General features: G+C 44.4%; 1 protein-coding gene across 1 annotated transcript in view; it reads right to left on the bottom strand.

Annotated features, from left to right (window-relative positions):
- The window catches only part of ddx43 (DEAD (Asp-Glu-Ala-Asp) box polypeptide 43), a 58600-nt gene extending 36687 nt beyond the window's left edge, over positions 1-21913 (bottom strand). Inside the window, exons 1-8 of the mRNA XM_056292241.1 lie at positions 21646-21913; positions 21400-21457; positions 20497-20575; positions 9990-10095; positions 8184-8321; positions 6821-6902; positions 5515-5671; positions 5281-5399 (exon numbers count right to left, since the gene is read on the bottom strand). Coding sequence (XP_056148216.1) covers positions 5281-5399; positions 5515-5671; positions 6821-6902; positions 8184-8321; positions 9990-10095; positions 20497-20575; positions 21400-21457; positions 21646-21913 — 1007 coding nt within the window. The remainder of the gene's footprint in view (positions 1-5280; positions 5400-5514; positions 5672-6820; positions 6903-8183; positions 8322-9989; positions 10096-20496; positions 20576-21399; positions 21458-21645) is intronic.
- Positions 21914-22482: the final 569 nt, after the last annotated feature.

Here is a 22482-nt window from a genome sequence, read left to right as displayed (position 1 = left end):
GTCAACTCGACTGCCGAATGGGTCCAGGCCTTTGACGGAGCTAAGTGCGCCCTGGCTAACGCTGCCCTCCTCGCCCATCCCACACCCATGGCGTCCATAGCTTTAACAACCGATGCGTCTGACATAGCCGTGGGGGCTGTGGTTGAACAGCGTGTGGCGAATGCGTGGCAGACACTCGCATTTTTTAGCTGCAAACTGCGGGATAGCGAGCGCAAGTACAGAGTTTTTGACCGGGAGTTGCTGGCACTGCACCTTGCAACCTGCCATTTCCGCTTCCTGCTGGAGGGTCGCTCATTCACAGCTTATGTGGATCATAAACCGCTGACTTTCGCCACGTCCAAGGTGACTGGGCCGTGGTCTGCTCGTCAGCAGCACTACCTGGCGGCCATCTCTGAGTTCACAACGGACATTCAGCATGTGGCCGGGAAGTCCAACCCTGTTGCCGATTGTCTGTCGCATGTGCTTGTGTGTCCTGTGCACCTCGGTGTAGGTTTCTCCGCAATGGCTGCCGACCAGCCCAGTGACCTGGACGTCCTTGCCCTTAGGTCGACGCGTACCGGCCTCAAGCTAGAGGATGCTGTGATGCAGGAAGGCAGTCCTGCCCTCCTATGCGATGTCTCCACCGGCCGTCCCCACCCTGTTGTTCCAGTGGTCTGGCGCTGTCGAGTTTTCAAATCGATTCACTCCCTCTCGCACCCTGGAGTTCGGGCGTCGGTGAAGTTGGTCGGTTCCAAGTTCGTCTGGCCTGGCCTCCGCAAGGACGTCAAGGGGTGGGCGGCTGCATGTGTGGCGTGCCAGCAAGCTAAGGTCCACCAGCACACTAAGTCGCCCCTCGAACCGTTTCCGATCCCGGCCAGACGTTTCGACCCCGTGCATGTGAACCCGGTGGGCCCTCTACCTTCTTCACAGGGTTTTACGCACCTGCTCACAATGGTAGATCAGACCACCAGGTGGCCAGAGGCTGTCCCTCTGTCCTCCACAACATCCTCGGACGTTGCACGCGCGTTTCTTTCCTCCTGGGTCGCCCGTTTCGGCACTCCGTCAGATATCACCTCAGACAGGGGGCCCCAGTTCGTGTCAGAGCTCTGGTCGGCACTTGCGCGATTTTTGGGTGTGCAGGTACACCGCACTACCGCGTATCAACCTCAGGCTAACGGCTTGTATGAACGTTTTCACCGGTTGCTCAAGGCAGCGCTGCGCTCTCGGATGGTAACTGGGTGGATCGTTTACCTTGGGTTATGCTCGGGTTGCGTTCGGCTTCTAAGGAGGACCTTGATGCTTCGCCCACCGAGCTGGTGCTCGGTCAGCCGCTCCGCGTCCCTGGGGAATTTTTGCCTGGGAGTTCCGCTCCTCGACCCCGTCCGGCCGTTTATCCTTGTTTGTCCGACAGCACTCGGGTTCCAGGCCCCATTCACCACTGTTTTCCGCGGTCGTTCGTGCCTGCGGAGCTCATGTCGGCTCATTTTGTTTTTGTACGGCATGATGCTCACCGCTCGCCCCTCCAACCCCCATACGATGGCCCATTTCGGGTTCTTGAGACAGGTCCTACGGGTTTTGTGCTGGATATGGGTGTGTGTAGGGAGCGTGTCACGCTTGATAGGCTTAAATCGGCGCACAGGGTGGCAGGCGAAGTTGTGTTTCCGGCCCAGGTTCCCCGGCCGGGTCGCCCTCCTTCCAGGACCCCCGGCAGTGTCTTCACAGGTTCAGCATTCTGCTTCTCAGCCGGCATTGGACTGTGTTTCACCTACTGTTTCGGCTGAGGGACGGCGCAGCCGTTATGGCAGGCTGCTTAAGCATCCAGTGAGAAACTGATTTTCTGTCCAGGAGTCCCTTCTGGGTGTTCGGGGGGACGCTGTGTGGTGGACACTAGGGGCTATGCCTCTCACCCAGCAGGGCTGTGAGCTGGGGGTGTGGTTTACGTTCCCGGGCTCTCTGGTGCAAGGTTGTTCCTGTTTGAGTTTGGTTTTGGAGCTGAGGAATAAAGTTCAAACTCGCCTTCGTCTCCTGTGTTTTTCCTCATCCTGCCACAATACGCTCAAATGCTTTCATGGCCACAGATGTTAGGGCAACTAGTCTGAAGTCATTGAGGCAGCTGATCTTTAAGGACTTTGGCAAAGGAATGATGGTTAGAAAGTTTGAAGCACTGTGGGACTGTACGTTGGTTTAGAGAAACATTAAATATGGTAGTAAATACTGGGGTCAATTGGGCTGCACAGTGGCTTGGCAAAGCAGGACTGACCTTGTCTGGCACTGCTGCTTTCTTGATGTTCAGCTTCTTGAATGTAGCGCTCACCTCGTCCCCCTGGATGCAGAAGGGTGGCATTGGAGTCGGAGTAGGGGGGGTGGCTGGTGAAACAGGTTTCTCAAACCTTGCATAAAACTTGTTTCATTTATCTAGGAGGTTAGGGTCATTATCTGAAGGGGACCAGGGGTGTTTTTTGTAATCCGTCATGTCCTTAAGTTTTTTTCCATATTGATCTGGAGTTTATGGATGAGCAGTTCCTATTTTGCTGTATAGCTGGACTGCGCTTTCCTTATTGCAGCACACAACGTATATTTGGCTGCTCTGTATTGATCCGTCTCCATTTTTGTACACCTAGTTCTTTTCTTTACGTAGGAGGTGTAATTCTTTGGAGATCCAGGTTTTCTACTGACATAGAATGTCACTGTTTCAGTAGGGATGCACATTTCCTCGCAGAAATTTATGTATGACATCACTGTTTCAGTGAGTTCAGAGAGGGAGTCGCAAGCTGCGCTAAATATATTCTAATTAGTGTATTCGATGAACCCTCGAAGTATTTCAATGGCATCCATAGACCAGGACCTGACAGATTTGGATGTTTCTTGAAGGATTTAAGCTTTTGCCTGTATTTTGGTATGAGGCGTAACACAGCGCGATCGGACTTTCCCAGTGGAGCCCACAGGAATACACAGTAAGCATCCAGAATGAAGACGTAGCAGTGATCCAATGTTTTGTTTTCTCTACTATGGCAAGTGACTTGTTGCTTGTAGTTGGGGAGACTGAGGGACAGGTTCGTACGGTTGAAATCACCTAGCACAATGACAGACGTATCAAGGTTGCAGTTTTCAATAGAGGAGATAAGAGCGAAAGTTTGTTAATGGCTGTATTAGCGTTAGCTTGTGGTCGAACGTAAAAGCCAACTAACACAATTAAAGCAAATGCTCTCGGGCGGTAATATGGTCTGCATTTCAAACTGATGAATTCAAGATCAGGAGAGCAGTACCAAAGAAGGATTGTTGAGTTGTTATACCAGTGCTGATTGACGATGAGGATAACCCCCCCCCCCTTTTGATTTGCAGGATAGTTTGACTGACCTGTTGGCTCTGAAGATAATGAAGCCAGGTGGGGGGGGGGGGTTACCGCTTGATCAGGGACCGACTGATCCAGCCATGTCTCGGTAAAGCAGAAGGCTGAGCAATCGCCATAGTGTCTGTCGGTTTGTATTAAAAACAAAGTTAATCCATTTTATTTTTCAGGGATCGCACATTGGGTAAGATCAGTGCTGGCAGTGGGAGCCATTTCCTGAACCTGGACAGCGCTGCAGTTGTCCATCTCCCTGTGCTAAGTGTATTTCCCCAGGGTGGCAGTCCAGTGATGTTTACAACGCATATATCGTATCTGACCATAAAGCTGTCATTTCCAGTGTCCCAATACTACTACTAATTTCGGCTGCTCCTGTTAGGGGTCGCCACAGCGGGTCATCTGTACCCATCTCTTCTTGTCCTCTGCATCTTCCTGTCACACCAGCCACCTACATGTTCTCTCTCACCACATGCATAAACCTCCTCTTTGGCCTTCCACTTTTCCTCTTCCCTGGCAGCTCCATATTCAGCATCCTTCTCCCAATATACCCAGCATCTCTCCTCCACACGTCCAAACCATCTCAATCTTGACTCTCTTGCTTTGTCTCCAAACCGCCCAACCTGAACTGTCCCTCTAATATACTCGTTCCTGATCCTGTCCTTCTTCATCACTCCCGATGAAAATCTTATCTTCATCTCTGCCACCTCCAGCTCTACCTCCTGTCTTTTCGTCAGTGCCACTGTCTCCAAACCATATAACATAACTGGTCTCACTATCATCTTGTAAATCTTCCCTTTAACTCTTGCTGGTACCCTCTGTCACAAATCACTCCTGACACTCTTCTCCACCCACTCCACCCTGCCTGCACTACTTTAGACAGTATTTAAGTATTTAAACTCATACACCTTCATCACCTCTACTCCTTGTATCCTCACCATTTCACTGTCCTCCCTCTCATTCATTCATCTGTGGTGCTCTTTCATGGCATGAAACCATACTGCTGCTCGCTGATCATCACCTCTCCTCTTAACCTAGCTTCTACTACTCTTTCCCATATCTTCATGTTGTGGTTGATCAACTTTATACCTCTGTCGTTGCTACAGTTCTGCACATCGCCCTTGTTCTTGAAAATCTGTACCAGTATGCTTCTTCTCCACTCCTCAGGCATCCTCTCACTTTCCAAGATTGTGTTAAACAATCTAGTTAAAACCCACTGCCATCTCTCCTAAACACCTCCATGCCTCCACAGGTATGTCATCAGGACCATCTGCCATTCCACTCTTCGTCCTCTTCATAGCCGCCCACACATCCTCCTTGTTAATCCACTGCACTTCCTGAGTCACTATCCCCGCATCATCCAACCTTCTCTCTCCTTTTCTTCATTCATCAGCTCCTCAAAGTACTCCTTCCACCTTCTCAACGCACCCTCCTCACTTGGCAGCACATTTCCATCTCTATCCTTGATCACCCTAACCTGCTGCACACCTCCCAGCTCGGTCCCTCTGTCTAGCCAATTGGTACAAGTCCTTTTCTCCTTCCTTAGTGTTTAACCTCTCGTACAACTCACCATATATTTTGTCCTTTTCTACCTCTCTCTTCACTTTATGCTGTGTCTCCTTGTACTCCTGTCTTTCTTCATCTCTCTGACTATCCTACTTCTTCTTTGCCAACCTCTTCCTCTGTATACTTTGCTGTACTTCCTCAATCCACCAAGTCTCCTTGTCTTCCTTCCTCTGTCCAGATGACACACCAAGTACCTTCCTAGCTGTCTCCCTCACTATTTCTGCAGTGGTTGCCCAGCCATCTGGCAACTGTTTACTACCACCAAGTGCCTGTCTTAACTCCTCCAGCATTTGGGTGGAATTCATGACTTGTGCCAATCGCTCAGGATAAGATTGACAGCTAAATCCCTAAAATGTAGCTGAGAGTATAGAGGGGGAGGGTCCTACACTTACACAGGCTGCCCGTCCATGTGAATGATTCCTGGTAGCAGGTAGGCCAGGGTCTTTCCTGTGCCTGTCTGGGCAATGCCTATCAGATCCTCTCCACTCATCAATACTGGCCACGCCTGAGACTGGGATGGGGAGAAAGGTTGTGAATATATATCTATGCATCTATAGTTAAAGAGCCATCAACAATTTTTCCCTGTTTAAGCGGGTATCCCATTTAATGTGCTGACTGGCTCACACCTGGATGGGGGTTGGTTTGCTGAAACCAACCCGGTTGATATTTTCCATGATATCAGGATAGAGCTGGAAGGCTTCCAGGAAGGTAAACCAGGGATTGGGAATGGGCCGCTTCGCCCCGTCCATCATGTCATCCACAAAGATATTGTTGTTCTCCTTCCTGAGGATAAAAAAGAAAACAGTGTGACATATCATCATTGTTAACTCACTGTGAATGCAAGGAGAAGTTACATTTAAATCCAACTGCCAGTTGTGAAGGCCAAGAAAGTCAAGTCAATTTTATTTATATAGCCCAATGTCACAAATTACAAATTTGCCTCAGGGGGCTTTACAGCAACACAACATCCTGTCCTTAGACCCTCACATCGGATAACGAACAACTCACTAAAAAAAAAAAAAAAAAAAAAAAAAAAACGGAGAAAAAAATAGGAAGAAATCTCAAGGAGAGCAACAGAGGAGGATCTCTCTCCCAAGACAGACAACATGCAATGGATGTTGTGTTTACACAATACAACATTGTAAGAGGATAAACAGAATTATAATGGACTTCTAAACTATATGAAGAATATGATGAGGAGGATGCCAAGCAGTGTCCAGACACCACTAGAACAGCCCAGGACCCAAGCCACGTGACCAGCATCATCTTGTAAAAAAATAATAAAAAATAACACTTCCGATTGCACACAGAGGTTAGTACTACACAAAACAGAACTACTAAAATGTTGCAGCCCCCTGTGGACAAAGCAGCAAAATGAGCAATGCATTTAATAATAAATCCTGACTTAATTCACATGACCAGTCTGAACAAGTTTTGTATGTAGAACATAAAATCATTTCTTTGTAGTTTATCAATTCTTCAGAATGTTTTCTTTGAATTTTGTGGCAAGGGAGCTCAATAGTTGACAGTTTAATAAAGTCACCATAAAAAGCAAACAATCAGTAGTGTAAAAATGTTAAAGCTTTGACAAAATGTTTTCCTCAAAAACCAATCATAATAAAGATTTTATCTGATTGATGGCATTTATTATAATGCATACTGAGACTTTACATCAACGATTTGTGTCAGCCTTAAAAAAGCAGGTAAATTGTGTTCTACTTACAATTATGTGGGAAATAGACAAAAACAGCTATTCCCAACCACTACATCCCCACACAAACAAAACAAAAACTATTTGAGCATTACAAAACTCTAAGAGAATTCTGATTTGTATTTTACGTTGTATATTCTCAGAATGGTCACTTTTCTACAATCACCTTTTTTGGAAACTCAACAGGAAAAAAGCATCAGGTAACAGGCTACCAGGTTTACCTCCATTTCTGGACTTCATCTGGGGTTAGCTTTGCAACACTCTCCGCCTCAGTGTAGAACTTCTTCTTCATAGGTGGGAGATCTAAGGCATTTACAAAGAGTGAAAAGATGTCAGGGTACAACTGTTTTGCAGGGAGTATGTTGTATGGCAACTCAAAAGTTATATTTTATTGTCCACAGGTTTCAGTTGAAGCAGCACAGTATCAATAACAGAGCAGTTGGGCAGTTTGGTGGTGAAATGCCTTTTCCAAGGACACAACAGCTACATCTGGACCCCTAATACAAGGAGACACCTGGTTGTCAGTCTAGTCCAAACCAGGATTACCCAGCCCATCCTGGGATTCAAACAAGCAACGCTACGGTTACTGGCTCATTTCTCTCACTGCTCCTGGCTGCTTCTAAAAGGGATGACTGAAAAACAGAGTCTAAGATGAATTCAAAGTCAATGAGATGTGCTTGCAAATGCAGCAATATAAAACTATTTTTTTGGTCCACTAGGCCAAGGTGGCTGATACTTTGTTATAGTGAAAACAGTGACGGACATGATGCAACACTATTCTTATATTTCTCTTAAATTTATCCTTGCAAGAAATACATAAAAGACCAACACTGGGTGATCAAAATATTAAAAACTGGCCAACTTTGTTCATACACGTGCCTTATTTTGCTAAGCAGCAGTAGATTCTTATGGTAACGGCTGTTGAGGCTCATGGGTACTATAGTTTTTGATATAAAAAGATGGGAATTTTTTTCCTCTCAAATACGAAATCGAAACCTTTATAACCATCCATCCATTATCCAAGCCACTTATTCTACCGAGGATCGCAGGGATGCTGGAGCCTATCCCAGCAGTCATTGGGCAGCAGGTGGGGAGATACCCTGGACAGGCCGCCAGTCCATCACAGGGCTGACACACACACACACACACACACACACACACACACACACACCCACCTAGGGACAATTTAGTATGGCCGGTTCACCTGACCTACATTTATAACCTTTATAACCAATGGCCTTGAAATAACCTTACAATATTGCTTAATCATTCAAAACAATCCTATGTTTCTGTGTTGAGTATTACTACACTAATCAAAAGTAAAATTTCCAAAGGGCAGCCTGACTGTGGAGAAACTCTTCTGGAAACCTGTGCCTATGCTTTTTCACTACATGGACATGTACTTAACCAGCAAGCAGTGATTGACCCACAAGAGAGGATAAGGTGGAACTTCCTCTATGGTAGACCAACCAGAGAGAGGCATAAAGAACAGATCACCATCTTTCACTTTGAGCAACAGACAGTGGAAATCTTTCAGACTGCCACTTTACCAGTGAATCCCTGAATCCAAACATGTGACCTTACCCTTCCATTTCAACTCTTTATACTTCTTCCTGTCCTCCCGTACTTTGGTCCAGTCTATGGGTGCAGGGGCTGGGAAATCTAGAGCAGTTTGGCGTTGTGCTGTAGACCAGACCGAGTTGCTCCCATCCCTCACAGAACCTGAGAAGTGATTAAGATGCTGCAACTTTTTAATTTTTATGGAAGAACCGCAACAAAATAGTCGCCATTACTAAATGTACACATACACTCAATGTGGTCTTCAATTGTTAAATTTTTTTTGGACCCCCCTCTTTTCTCCCCAATTGTAACCGTCCAATTACCCTACTCTTCTGAGCCGTCCCAGTCACTGCTCCACCCCCTCTGCTGATCCGAGGCGGGCTGCAGACTACTAAATTCCTCCTCCGATACATGTGGAGTCACCAGCCGCTTCTTTTCACCTGACAGTGAGGAGTTTCACCAGGGGGACGTAGTGCGTGGAAGGATCATACTATTCCCTCCAGTTCCCCCTCCCCCCTTCAACAGGCGCTCCAAGACAAGGACACATACCCACATCCGGCTTCCCATCTGCAGACACGGCCAATGTGTCTGTAGGGACGCCTGCCCGCCATGTGTCCCTAAAGACACGGCCAATTGTGTCTGTAGGGATGCCCAACCAAGCCAGTGGTAACACGAGGATTCGACCCAGCGATCCCCGTGTTGGTAGGCAATGGAATAGACCGCTACGCCACCCGCACACGTTTTTTTTATTTGTTAGCCTGTGCAGTTGGCAGACTTGGAATACAACACAGGGAATTTGCATGCCAGTGTGTCCTAGACAGAGCTAATCTGCAAGTTAAGTTGAATCTCAACCTACAAAGGCAATCTTTATTATCAAGAACCGCTTACAATAACTCCGTCCTTTAGATAACAAGAGGTTTCTGTTTTACATTTATAGCCCCCACCGGCCCCCTCCTCAGCATGTTTTATCAGCTAAACATCCAATCCATGCCGTCTCTCATCAGAATCATGTTTATTGGCCATGTAGGTTTGCGCTACATGGAATGTGACTCCGGTTTCGTTGCTCTCTGTGTACGTGACATAGAATAACAACACTACAACACAACAATCTTCAGATATATACACAAGGACTGACTTATACAGGTGAAATAAGAGGTTAGATAAAGTGCAGTGGTGCAGAGAACAGAGAACAATCGGAGATGCTGAAACACGTTAGGAGATTACTTACATACATGCCTGAGGTAGATGGACATGACAGAGCATACCAGTATATGTACAATGTACAGTACAGTATATACAACATGGTTGGATTTATTGACAGTGATAAGTGTTTATTTGAATGACAGCCCATGGAAAGAAACTGTTTACTTTATTCCATTTTAACACTAGTAAACGCTTGTCTTATCAATTTATACTATATTCAAAGCATTTAGCCAGTGACTACAGTATTGGAATGGCTCTTTAATTTACTGCCAGCTAAGGTGATACAGGGTGCAAGCTTTTAATGTTGCTAAATGTCTATTACAAGCTTGTTCTGCCATATCTGCTTGTTCGCCACAACGACCTCCGTACCACTTAAAACTTACCACTACCTGTCTTGCTTTTTTCTGCACTTGGCTGCTAAGGTGAAGAGGTAAAACACTGTCATAGCATTTCACCCAGGAAAGACCAACCCTGACTATTACAATGAGAAACTTAAGAAAAAAAGTTTATGATTAAGATATATTTTTGGACTAGCTAGTGTCCTAAAATTCTCCAGTGATATAAAATATCTATCAGGACGGTTTGCTTGCACGCAAATCTTCAAGAGTTTTTGCTCTATAAACATACCATTGGAGAAACCTGAGGACTTCTCTGCTAGCAACTCCTCAATCATCTCTCTGGCCTTCTGTTGAGCATCAGCAGAACCCGAGATGATCACTTTGTCCCCGTCGATCTACATAAAAATAGAGCAGGAAACTTAAATGCAATAAAACAGGAAGCGGTTACTGAGGGTATAACAATTCATCGATCTGGATCGATGCATTGATTCAATGATAAACGATCCAATATCATTGAGGCAAAGTGAAAACATCGATCCATAGTATCTTCATCTTTAAGATACTCATGGGATGTGAAAATGTTAAAGCTCAATATCTCTAAACCACTGAGCAGATAGAACCTTGTAAATCCAAGGTGATGAAGCACAGACGTGCATGATTTATGTTCATAACTGAAAGGTCATCAAGGGCTCCAAGTTAACTGATAAAAAACATTTGCACTTAAACATGAGAAATATGGCACTTTATAGTGAACAACAGGTCTGTTTTTATTCTTTTTATTAAAAAGAATAGATATTGTTTCATTCAAACGTAACTAAGTCTTGACGAGCTCAGAAATACAATTGTTAAATCATATATAAATCTAACTGATTGTGTGAAATAGGCATATGATATTGTCTCATATCGATCCCAGGCCTCTTAATTGAAATCATATCGTGGCAGACTGTGATATTAGCAAAGGTCGTATGGTTGTCCAAAGAATTAATAAATCATATATTGATAAAACTTGTGATTTACACCCCTAGAGGTTATTAGTTATTAACAGCTGCAGGATATCAGGAATCAGGAACACTGTCATTTCACTTCATGCACTTGTGCACATGAAATGAAATGCAGTTTCCCCCAGCCCACAGCAGTACAACACAAAGACAAAAACACATCAAAAACTACAAGAACACACATACCCAAACTAACACATATATCCAAACTAAAAATTTTTTTTTTTTAAAAATCACTGCCCAAGGGAATGAACGCAAGGCAAGCCAAGATGACTGTCGGAACTGCCGGTCTGCATAGGCTAGCAGTTAGCTTAGCCTGCCCCGCTTCCGCGTCCTGTCAGACTGCCCTCGGTGTTTCTTCCTCAGGCGCAGCTCCAGGAAGGGGCCATGGTCCCTAGGCCCATCGGACGAAGCAGACCAAGCTCTTCCAGCCGATCCAGCACCACTCTCCCAGCCAGACACCCTCGACACACCTCCCCGCACTCCTCACGACGACATCAAAAACACCACAGTCAACGCCAGGCAAGGTCGCTGCCAGACCACCCTCGGTGTTATCGGAACTGCCGGTCTGAATGGGCTTGCAGCTAGCTTAGCCTGCCCTGCTCTCCCAGCTGATCCGGCGCCAGAAGACAAAACTTAGACCGGACATGGGCAAAGACATTGCAGGGACGCTAATGGGTGAGGCCGCCGCAAATGTGAATTCGCGCCACCATCTCATATACAGCAATCCTGGACTTTATCTCCACATTTTAGCGTATATGTAGCCTTACTGATATTTCAAGTAGAGCTAGGTAATATATTGATGCGATATCAGTGTTGTGATAGACTATAGATATCGTCAGGGATTTTGGTTATCATAATATCTTGAAATAGCAGACATGATGAACAGGAGAAGAACAGAAGTAAATGTGTGTTCAGGAGACAAAATGGAATTGGAGGAAATTATAAGACATACTACCATGGGACAGACAGTAAAAGGAATGGTGTGGGAGTAATCCTAAACAGAGAGCGACAACAGAAAGTCAGTCATAGTTAAGACAGAATTGGAAAGGCTGGTTTGGATGAGGTTGGATTTGTATGGACATCTGACAAATATAAGTTCATATGCACCACAGGTGGGTTGCGATGAGGATAAAAAGGTTCATTTCTGGAGACAACTGGACAATGTAATGGCAGGCATACCAAGGGATGAAAGCGTTTTCATTGGAGCAGACTTGAATGGGCAAGTGGAAAAAGGAAATGGTGGTGATGAGAATGTCATGGGAAAATTCTGGTTTGGAATGAGAAATGCAGGTGGGGAGAGTCGACAGTTGATTTTCCTACAAGGAATGATATGGCTATAGTTAATACATATTTCAAAGAGGGAAAGTCAGACAGTAACCTACAAAAATGGAGGCAGAATTACGCAGATAGACTAAATTTTATGCAGAAAGCAGCACTTGAGGGGAACTGTAAATTGCAAAGTAATATCAAGTGAGCGTGTAACAAATCAACATAGACCACTGATATGCCAAATAAAGACAAGACGCAAACTCAGAAAAGTGCAAAGACCAGTAGCATGGAAGATTAAATGGTGGAAGCTGAAAGAGGAATCTTGTAGAGAAAGCTTTCGGGTGAAGGTTAGAGAGCTGTTGGGAGATAGATTGCCACTAGACTGGAATACAGCAGCAGAAGGACTAAGGGAAGCAGGCAGGCGAGCGCTAGGAGAATCTCAAGAGGGTAAAAAGAAGCGACAGCTAAGTTGGAGGTGGGAGGAAGTAGTGCAGCACTACATAAAGAAGAAAAAGTTGGCCAAAATGAAGCTGGGCAAAAACGAGGATCAGCACAACAAGAATTAATACAAGAAATCTTAGAAAGAAACTAAGAGAGCAGCAGTGATAGCAAGTGCAAGAGCATACAAGGACCTGTACAAAAGACTAGATACAAAGGAAGGAGAGGAGATATAGTTATATATATTATATATATATATATATATATATATATATATATATATATAAGTATAAGTAACTATAAGTAAAACACCTTTATTATTCTCCCCCCATTAGATGATACACATATGACATTTATTAGTCTTTTTTAAATATGTTTTTTTTTTAAATATGCCATTTTAAATATTGTTACGACCCTCGGTCTGGAGAGGGTGCAACAACTAGTGTACTGGGTAACAGTGAGGTGAGGGTGCAACACAGAGACATAAACGTTTAAATATAAATATTTATTGACACCATGACAGGACAAGGGAACCGAATGGTTGCCAAAACAATAAACTACTAACAAAAGTAACCCCCCCCCCCCTTGACAGTGCTGAAAAGCACCAAACATTAAAAGAAAAAGTGTGTCTAACAGAGGTAAGCTACGTGATGGGATGTTTGCCCATGAGCATCTTACCTTGATCCCCTTGCCCAAAAGAACTAAACGCTATACATAACTCAAAAGTCAAAAAGGCAAACAACTGAAAACGGGCCAGACATTACAAACACGAAGTAGCTACATCACACAAACTAAACTAGCTGGCCGGTGAACTGAACACATGTGGGGGTTTAAATGGGAGACTGCACAGCTGATGGAAATTGGATGATTCGTTGACCGGTTGATTAGGTGATGAGCACCTGGCGGATATCTGAATGTAGTCAGAGTGTGGGTTACATACAGGAGGGAACAAAAAACAACTATACGGACACACTCGTGGCTGTAACAATATGGGTTTTTTAAATATGGTGTTTTTGAACTACCTGTCCTCCCAACTGTGCCCCAACACCACCCCAATATATAATTCACATAAGTTACCTTGTTATATTTTTCATGTACGCCATTTCAACAGTGCCCTGGCCCCTAAATGCTTTTCAAAACAAACCCCAGTCCCATTGGTTGTAATGTTTTCTACCCCTCCATTGGTTGCTGTGCATTATAAGTACCTACCCCATTGGCTGTTATAATTTGAATGTTTCCCCTTCTGATTGGTTGCTATCCAACCGAAATTAGGAGTGTGACGCTGGGCAACATAACTGTATGATCCTTTGTGAAAAAAACATTAGCAGCTGATGAGTGCAAGACGCACGAAACAGGCCTGTACTGCTATGCATTAAAATCTTTTTTCCTGTATCCGTGTTGATATAGATAGATAGAATAGCCAAACAAGAGACAGCAAGCAAGGATGTTGAACAAGTAAAACTGATCAAGGACGCAGATGGAAGAGTACTGTCAAAAGATGAGGATATTTTACAGATGGAAGGATTATTTCAGTCACCAAATGAATGAAGAAAATAACAGAGAAAGAAGGGCAGATGAACCACCAAGGAACGAAGAGGATGTGGGAGAGATTACAAGGGATGAGGTAATAAAAGCGTTGCAACGACTGAAAATGGAAAAGCTGTGGGACTGGAAAATATACCAGCAGAAGTCTGAAAACACTTAGGCAATATTGGGATAAAGTTCCTCAACAACATAATACAGACTGGGAAAATGCCAGGTGAATGGAGAAAGAGCACAGTGATACCAATTTACGAGAAAAAAGGTGATGCTCAAAGTTTCAACAACTAGAGAGGGTATAAAATTGATGGGACACACAATAAAGTTATGGAGAGTGATTAAAGGGAGACTTAGGAAGGAAGTGACTATAGGGAAAGAACAATTTGGATTCATACCTGGAAGAAATACCACAGATGTGACATTTGTACTCAGGAACTTAGCTGAAAAATACACTGAAGGACAGAAAGAATTGCGCTGCGTATTTAATGATTTCCAGAAGGTATATGACAGAGTATCGGGAGAGGAGTTGTGGTATTGTCTGAGAGCGAAGAGAGTGGCAGAAAATTACATCAGCATAATTTAGGACATGTACAAAGACTGTAAAACCATAGTTCAATGTGCAGTGGGGAACAACAAGTGAGTCTGAGGTAAAGGTAGGACCTGCATCAAGGATCGGCGTTGAGCCCTTTCCTGTTTGTGATACTGATGGACAGCCTCAAAGAACATCTTAAAGAGCCACCATGAAGCATGATGTTTGCTGATGACATCATGCTAGCAAATGAAGACAAGGAAAGGTTGGAGAGAGATCTTGAAAACTGGAGAGACGTGCTAGAGATTAGAGGACAAGATCAGCAGAACAAAGACTACAAAAGAGTACCGTATAAATAAGCAAGTAGAAAGTCCAGGATTGACCTTAGGAGGAGAAGATTTCCCAGAAGTTAACAAATTCAAGTACTTAGGATCGACAATACAGACAGAAGGTGGTGGTAAGAAGGTAGTCAAGAAAAGGACACAATCTGGGTGGAATTCATGGAGAAAGGTAGGTGGAGTACTTTGTGGCAAAAAATGCTGTTGAGGTGAAAGTATACAAATCAATGGTCAGGCCTGCCATGCTCTATGGTATGGAAGCAGTGACAACAACAGAGAGGCTAGAATCTACATGACAGGTAGCAGAGATGAACATGCTGTGTTGGTTCTTGGGATTGACTAGAAAAGACTGGGAGAGAAATGAAGAAGTGAGAGCTATGTTCAAGATCAGACAAATGGATGGGAAGTTTAGAGAGACAAGATTGAAATGGTTTGGACATGTACAGAGAGGAAGCACAGACTATATAGGTAAGAAGATACTGGACCTGGAAACAAAAGAAAAAGAGGAAGACCAAGAAAAAGATGGCGAGACCAGACAGAGGAGGACATGAGGAGGGTTGGGCTGTGGGAGAGGGAGGCGTCAGGCAGAAAGTTATAGAGGGAAAAACCCGCTGTGGTGACCCCTGAGAAACAGGGAACAAGCCGAAAGAATAAGAAGAAGAATATCCTGAAATAACAAATGTTGTCATTCCCTTGTCTTAAGGACTGCATTACAGTAAAATGATGCATTTTCTTACTAGATTTAGCTGGGTGAAATGAACAATAAATGCCTCGACCTGCTTGGTCATTTGTAATATGTAGGTGCAAATTAATATGGGTAGGGTGCACATAACCTTTTTGGTCTGGTTCTCAAGGGAGCACCTGGAGATATTGCCTGGTACTCAGTCTTTACGCGACACGGTTATCCTACAAGCTGTCATCATCACTACCCCCGACTGCTCTCCTCACTGTCTTCCTCTCTGTCAAACATGGCACATGAAGATGTAGGCCTACTTCTCCCTGGTTGAGTCTGTGATTAGCTGTTTGCATCCCTAAGTCAACAGCTGGCTTTGGGTCAAAGGTCTCTGTGCATCAGGGATGAGTGGCGAGAGTCTGACAGGTGGGATCTGTGCCTGCTTTTTATTATATAGAGATGTGAAAATCCCCTCTCACATGCAGCACTGCTCAAGGGCAGTGTAAGGGACAACAGAAGGACTTTATGAAAGTTGGCATAACTATCTGCATTACTTATCTTCACTGTGTTGACCATGTCATACACAGAGGAGGCTGCCAAACATTTTCCTGTTTTGTTTTAAATGCATCCATTCTCTTACAGTGGAGTCTCTGTCAACAGACAAGCTGGCCTCATATTTCTGGAGGAGATTAGTAAGTGTTGTTGCCAAAGCTGCGGCGGTCTTGCATTTCTTGAGGCCAAGTTGAAGGATCAAAAATTAAAAATCGATCGCATGATTTAATTGATCACATGACTTAAGGGTACCAGCAAGATTTAAAGGAAAGGTTTACAAGATGGCTGTGAAACCAGCTATGTTATATGGTTTGGAGACAGTACCACTGATGAAAAGACAGGAGGCGGAGCTGGAGTGGGCAGAGTAAAAGATGCTAAGATTTTCATTGGGAGTGACGAAGGACAGGATTAGGAACAATTATATTAGAGGGACAGCTCAGGTTGGACGGTTTGGAGACAAAGCAAGAGAGGCAAGATTGAGATGCCTTGGACATGTGTGGCGGAGAGATGCTGGGTATATTTGGAGAAGGATGCTGAATATGGAGCTGCCAGGGAAGAGGAGAAGAAGGCCAAAGAGGAGGTTTATGGATGTGGTGAGGGAGGACATGCAGGTGGCTGGTGTGACAGAGGAAGATGCAGAGGACAGGAAGAGATGGACACGGATGATCCGCTGTGGCGACCCTTAATGGGAGCAGCCGAAAGGGGTAGTAGATTAATTAAGGGATTCATATCTGCTTTCAAGCTCATGAATTAGACCTCTCAATACATCAACCTTGTCTCTGTCTGCATCAGCATTTGAAACAGTCTCTTTCTTGTACTTGCCTTCACTGTAAAGCAATAGTGTCAGCTGTCCAGCAGCTACCATGAGCTCATCTTTGCATTCACCAATAGTCAATTTATCTTGCTGGAACCTTGAGGGAGGTCAGCTGTAAGATGTTTCCAGTGTCAAACCTCCATGCAGACCATCTGATGTTGTGAAACTTTCCTAGTTTCACAAAGGCAATGCCATTCTCATCACATTCTCTTCTTTAGTTGTTCTGTTCTTTTTGCGCCCCCTCTCTGTAAATAAAAGCTCAGCAACTTGACAACGGAGCAATCAAAGTCTCACATTATGGTACCATGCGATCAGCTGACTTTGTGGAGTTCTCGAGGGTGTGGACAGAACACAGAATATGCACAAGGGAATCCCCAATTGCCACCATCTGACGCAATTTAGGAACGACCCAATTGTCAACTCCAACATTGACTGCTGCTACGTCTGTACACACAGAGATCAACTCCATCTTCTACTGATCCCTAAAGTATGGAAGAGCTGCTCCAGTCTGTTCACTGTGTCCTGTGCTGCTCGGTTCACACCCAAATTAATTAATCCAAGGAAATCTGAGGTAAACTCTCCATAGCTACACAGATACAATGTACACAATTTCCTGCTCCGCTTGCGTTGTGTCTTCTGATCCATCAAAGAGCATGCCCCAAAATTCAGCCGCCTTCCCTTTTTCACTCAATTCTAAACTGATTGTCTGTGTGATGCCTTGCATGATGCAGGTCCCCCCTTCTCATGAATGATATGAACTCCCAACATTAACGCCAAGCGTCTTGAAAAGCACAATATCCTCCTCATATGAAGGCATCAGGCATGCATGTTTCGCTTTGTGAAAGGCCAACAGAAAAATATTACAGTGTTTGACACTGTTATTCATTCAGTTTGTCCCGCCACGTGTCAAGAGGGCAGGTGGATTTCTGAACCTGGCTGCACCTGTTATCAATAGTTTGCACTATGTTCATGTGCTCTTTACTCTTCTCGTGCTTTTCAAAGGCTGGATGACTGAAATTTTTTGTCCCTATATAAAAGGTGCTGCTTTTATTAATGAGATTGGGATTTTCACAGCATATTTTACACCACATCTCTGTGAGGTTGTCAAATGTTTGAAGCCAGGCTACTTCCTGCAGCCGCATTTCTGCGAATACACGTTTTTTTGTACAGGTTCAGTCTGGAATTTCTTTGGAGGTGTTGCAACACCAAAGTAATTACTTAATATATAGCTTGCTTCTTGGACAATTTGATGAATGGACGAAAATCCCAAAACCAGAGAAAAAATTTAACGTTAAGCTAGTTGTAATGTAAGCTAACTATTTGCTGAAGCTCAAGGTTTAACAATTAACCTTGCAAACTTGGGGAAAAACCGCATCCACTTAATCAAGAACGAAGGCTAAAAGTTGCACGATTAACAACGGATTATTAAAATTGACACGTCTCATAATGACTTTCTTACCCGTGATATATGGAGACAAGCCTGTTGTTTCAGTAAGTGTGTCCCTAAAATGTTACACAAAAGCGCCTCTTTTCCTATTATCTGCTGCACATCATTTATTTTGACCACGTATGCACATCAGTTATGTGCACCTCTGTACGTACACACACACACACACACACACACACACACACACGCGCGCACACATTCACACCTAGGGACAATTTAGTACGGCCGATTCACCTGACATACGTACATGTCTTTGGACTGTGGGAGGAAACCGGAGCTCCCGGAAGAAACGCACGCAGACACGGGGAGAACATGCAAACTCCACACAGGATGACCTGGGACGACCCCCAAGGTTGGACTACCCCGGGACTCGAACCCAGGACCTTTTTGCTGGGAGGTGACCGCGCTAATCACTGCACCACTGTGTCGCCCCGGTTCGACCACATTTGAATATACGGATTCTATCCATACAAGAACCTCCATGAAGTTGGCACCCTATTTAATCAGAACATGAACAGAAATATTATCATTCACTTGTGCTGAGTTTGTGCTGATTTGTGCAGGAAAAACTATTGTTTGTGCCGTAATATTTTTTGAGATATTAAGCATTATATTTTATAGGCTGTGAAGTCACCCTGCACCCCATTATCATCCAAATCATCCAAAACTGGTCTTGTTTGTCTGTGCGTGGTTTGTGCCCAATTGTGCCGTTAAAAGAAACATTTGTGCTCTTTTAGTATTTTCGCTATAAAACAACATTTTGCCCAAGGAATGACACCAACTCTGCACTCCATTATCGTCCATATCATTCAAAACTTGTCTTTGTTTGCTTGTTCTTGGTTTGTGCCATTAAAAGAAACATTTGTGCTGTTTTAGTAATTTAGAAATAAAACATTATTGTGGCGAGCCGGTGGGGGAGAATGAGTCGAGAGGCAGAGATGTCTTTTTAATTGCAACTCCCGTGCCCCATACACCCCACAACCCTGGAGGTGCTCTTTCATTAACACCAGTCAGAACAGACAACACAACGATGTCCCCCCCGGTATTGTAACTAGCGACGTCAGTCGAAGTCACGGTCCTAAGGTCAGTCAGTCAGTAACAGTCTTCTACCCAGTCCGAGTCAAACCCCCAAACAACAATATATCCCAACATGAACCGCACACCCGAATACACAAAAAAAATAACAAAATCAACTCTACACCAACAGTCCCATGAGTCCCTGTGCTCCCCCAACACGGAGCCGCTGACAGTCGGAGTGACCGCCTCCCCTGGTCGCTACAGTATTTTGCTAAAGGAATGACACAGCTTTGAACCCCATTGTTATCTAAATCGTCCCTAACTGGTGTCGTTCGTTTGCGCTCGATTTGTGCCAGTTTGTGCAATTAGATGTGCTCTCTGAAGAAACCACACTTAACCTAATCCATTTAAATTATTAAATAATCATTTGAAACGGGATATTGCTTTTTCATGTCATGTTTATTTGAAGAGATGACAGCAAACATGACATTTCCTGAGGGTTAGTGATGTGGTAACCTCACAATAACAGCAGCAAAATTAAAAAAATAAATTCAGAACCTTTAGTGACCTGACAAGGAAGGTCATCATATTTCTCCCAGATCAAGGAGGATCTTCTGTAGTAGGCCACATAGTGACCAAGGGAATCCCTCGATGGCCCTGATACGAAGGCAACAATTCCTTGTAGTGTGAGTGATTTGTTGTTTAGTTGCAAGTTGACTGGAAGTTCAGACAGTGGATAATTGGTGTCCGTACCTGTTTCTATGCAAAATAGTTGTCTAGTAGTGTAGCTGTGTGTGACTGAGCCATGGCAGAGCAATTTCAATGATAGAGGGCCACGTTTCAAGCTATCCGGGCCCTCGTCAGCAACTTCAACGGCCTCAAACATGTGGATGGATGGAGTAGTAGTCCATCTTCCAGTGCAGCTTGTAGCTGACCCATTCCTCCTGCTTGTAAAATGTTAACATTGACAGGGAGCAGAGGGATTTCCCTTGAAAGTCCTATGCTTCAAGCAACAGTGTGGGGAGGAGCACTGACTCTTACCTGTCACACTAGCAACTTGCTTCATAGTTGTAGTGATGATGTGAGCCATGTCACATTCTGCATTCACTTAATTAACGCCTGACTTCAGCTGTACAGATTCAAATTTTTTGCCCTCTGTGCATAAACATGTTGTAGTACCTTTGTGACAATGGTTTTCACCAAGTGAAACATTTCAATCATTTTCCCTTCTTTGTTGACATAACTGCAGAATGCCAGACTGTCACAGAATGCACAAGAGAGACATTGGCAAAAGGAATCAAAGGCACAAGTAATTGTTTACACAAATGAGGGTTTTGCTGACTCTAACAGGCTGTTTGGCCATGTAGTTGCCATTTCTTAGAAGACACTCTTTGGTCCCCCCGCCTGCCACCCAATGACAGCTGGGATAGGCTCCAGCATCCCCGCGACCCTGAGAGCAGGATAAGCAGTTTGTATAATGGATGGATGGATGGACAAACTGGTTTGTTTTCTTTTCAAGTTTGGATCTACATGCAACCACTCGGCAAGGATTAAGGTAGGAAGAACTCTGTTTTGGTGGAAGATTAAGGCCTCTCCAGTTTTCAACAAATTCATCCCTTGGTAGATTGCTCTCTCCTGTCATTGTATGTTCATCTTCTGATATTGCAAGGACCTCCTGATGCTGTTTCCCATGACCTGATGTGGATTCCTCCACCTTCATCTTGCCTTCAATATGCTGTAGGTCAGCGGTCCCCAACCTTTTTTGCGCCACGGACCGGTTTAATGTCAGACAATATTTTCACGGACTGGCCTTTAAGGTGTGGCGGCTAAATACACAAAATAAAATGATACGACCGGCATAAAAACTGTGGTATTTTCTAAATATAATAATAAACGTGACTCCACTGTGTACTCGTATGCAACTTTATTAGCAGCGTCCTCGTAACATCGCGCCAACAACATAACATGAGTAACATCCTCTCTGCCCCCCAACACTCTGGTCGCCATGGTAACGTTTAAACATGCCTTCAAAATAAGACACAACACAAAAACAAATATAAATTGCATGAAAATACAACTCACCATAACGCTAAATCAGTGGGAGCCCTGAGCTTGTTTCTCTGCAACGAGACGGTCCCATCTAGGGGTAATGGGACACAATGACACCCGAAGTGTGTTGCTTATGTCCAGTCTACTCCGTAATTTTGTTTTGGTTGCTGTCACTGCAGAAAATCCTGCTTCACACAAATAGCATGTCGGAAATGGCAACAGGGTATTCTGCCGTGACTTTAATCCAGAACACTGGCAGAGTTGTTGTCTCGAACATACTTTTAAGGTTGACAAATGGGTCGCGGATCCATTCCTTGGCAGTCCCTGGGTCTTTTGTGGTTGGGAAGTAGCGCTCAAACACTTTTAAAAGCAAAGACCGGTGATCGTGCACCAGCTGGGAGAAAGAAGGCTCGGTCTCAGTCTCTTCCAAAATCCCCGCGAATGTTTGAAACATGTCAAATATACCTCTGTTCACGCGCCGTCCCCACAAATCCAGTTTGGCTTTAAATGCAGCTACTTTATCTGCCAACTTGAAGACAGTTGTCATTTCCCCCTGAAGTGACCGATTGAGTTCATTGAGCAGGTTGAATATGTCGCACAAGTAAGCGAGTTTTGCGACCCGTTCCTCGTCACTGAAATGTGCTGCCAGCGGTGACTTTTTTTCTGAGAGAAATCTCTGCAGCGGCTCTCGTAATTCAAACACTCTGGCCAGCGACCTCCCTCGGGATAACCATCTTATTTCTGTGTATAAGAGAAGGTGTCTTTACTCCGCGTCCATCTCCTCACAAAGCTGCTCGAACAGGCGCAAGTTAAGGGCGCGTGCTCTGATGTGGTTAATAACTTTAACGACTTCATTCAATACGTTGTTAAGTTCCGGTGGTATTTTTTGGCTAGCCAGCATTTCCCTGTGAATGACACAACGCATAGACTCACATTCAGGTGCAACCTCCTTAATCCGAGTAGTTAAACCAGACAGCCGTCCGGTCATGGCAGCAGCTCCGTCTGTGCATATGCCGACACAAAAGGACCATTTCGGTTTTCCTGATTTATAATCATCCAGCGACTTGAATAGTTCTGCGGCTGTGGTTTTGGTTGGCAACGATAGTGCACATAACA

Source organism: Lampris incognitus, chromosome 13 (genome assembly GCF_029633865.1).
Source record: "Lampris incognitus isolate fLamInc1 chromosome 13, fLamInc1.hap2, whole genome shotgun sequence".
Classification (NCBI taxonomy): Eukaryota; Metazoa; Chordata; class Actinopteri; order Lampriformes; family Lampridae; genus Lampris; species Lampris incognitus.
This window is presented reverse-complemented; position numbering and strand designations above follow the sequence as displayed.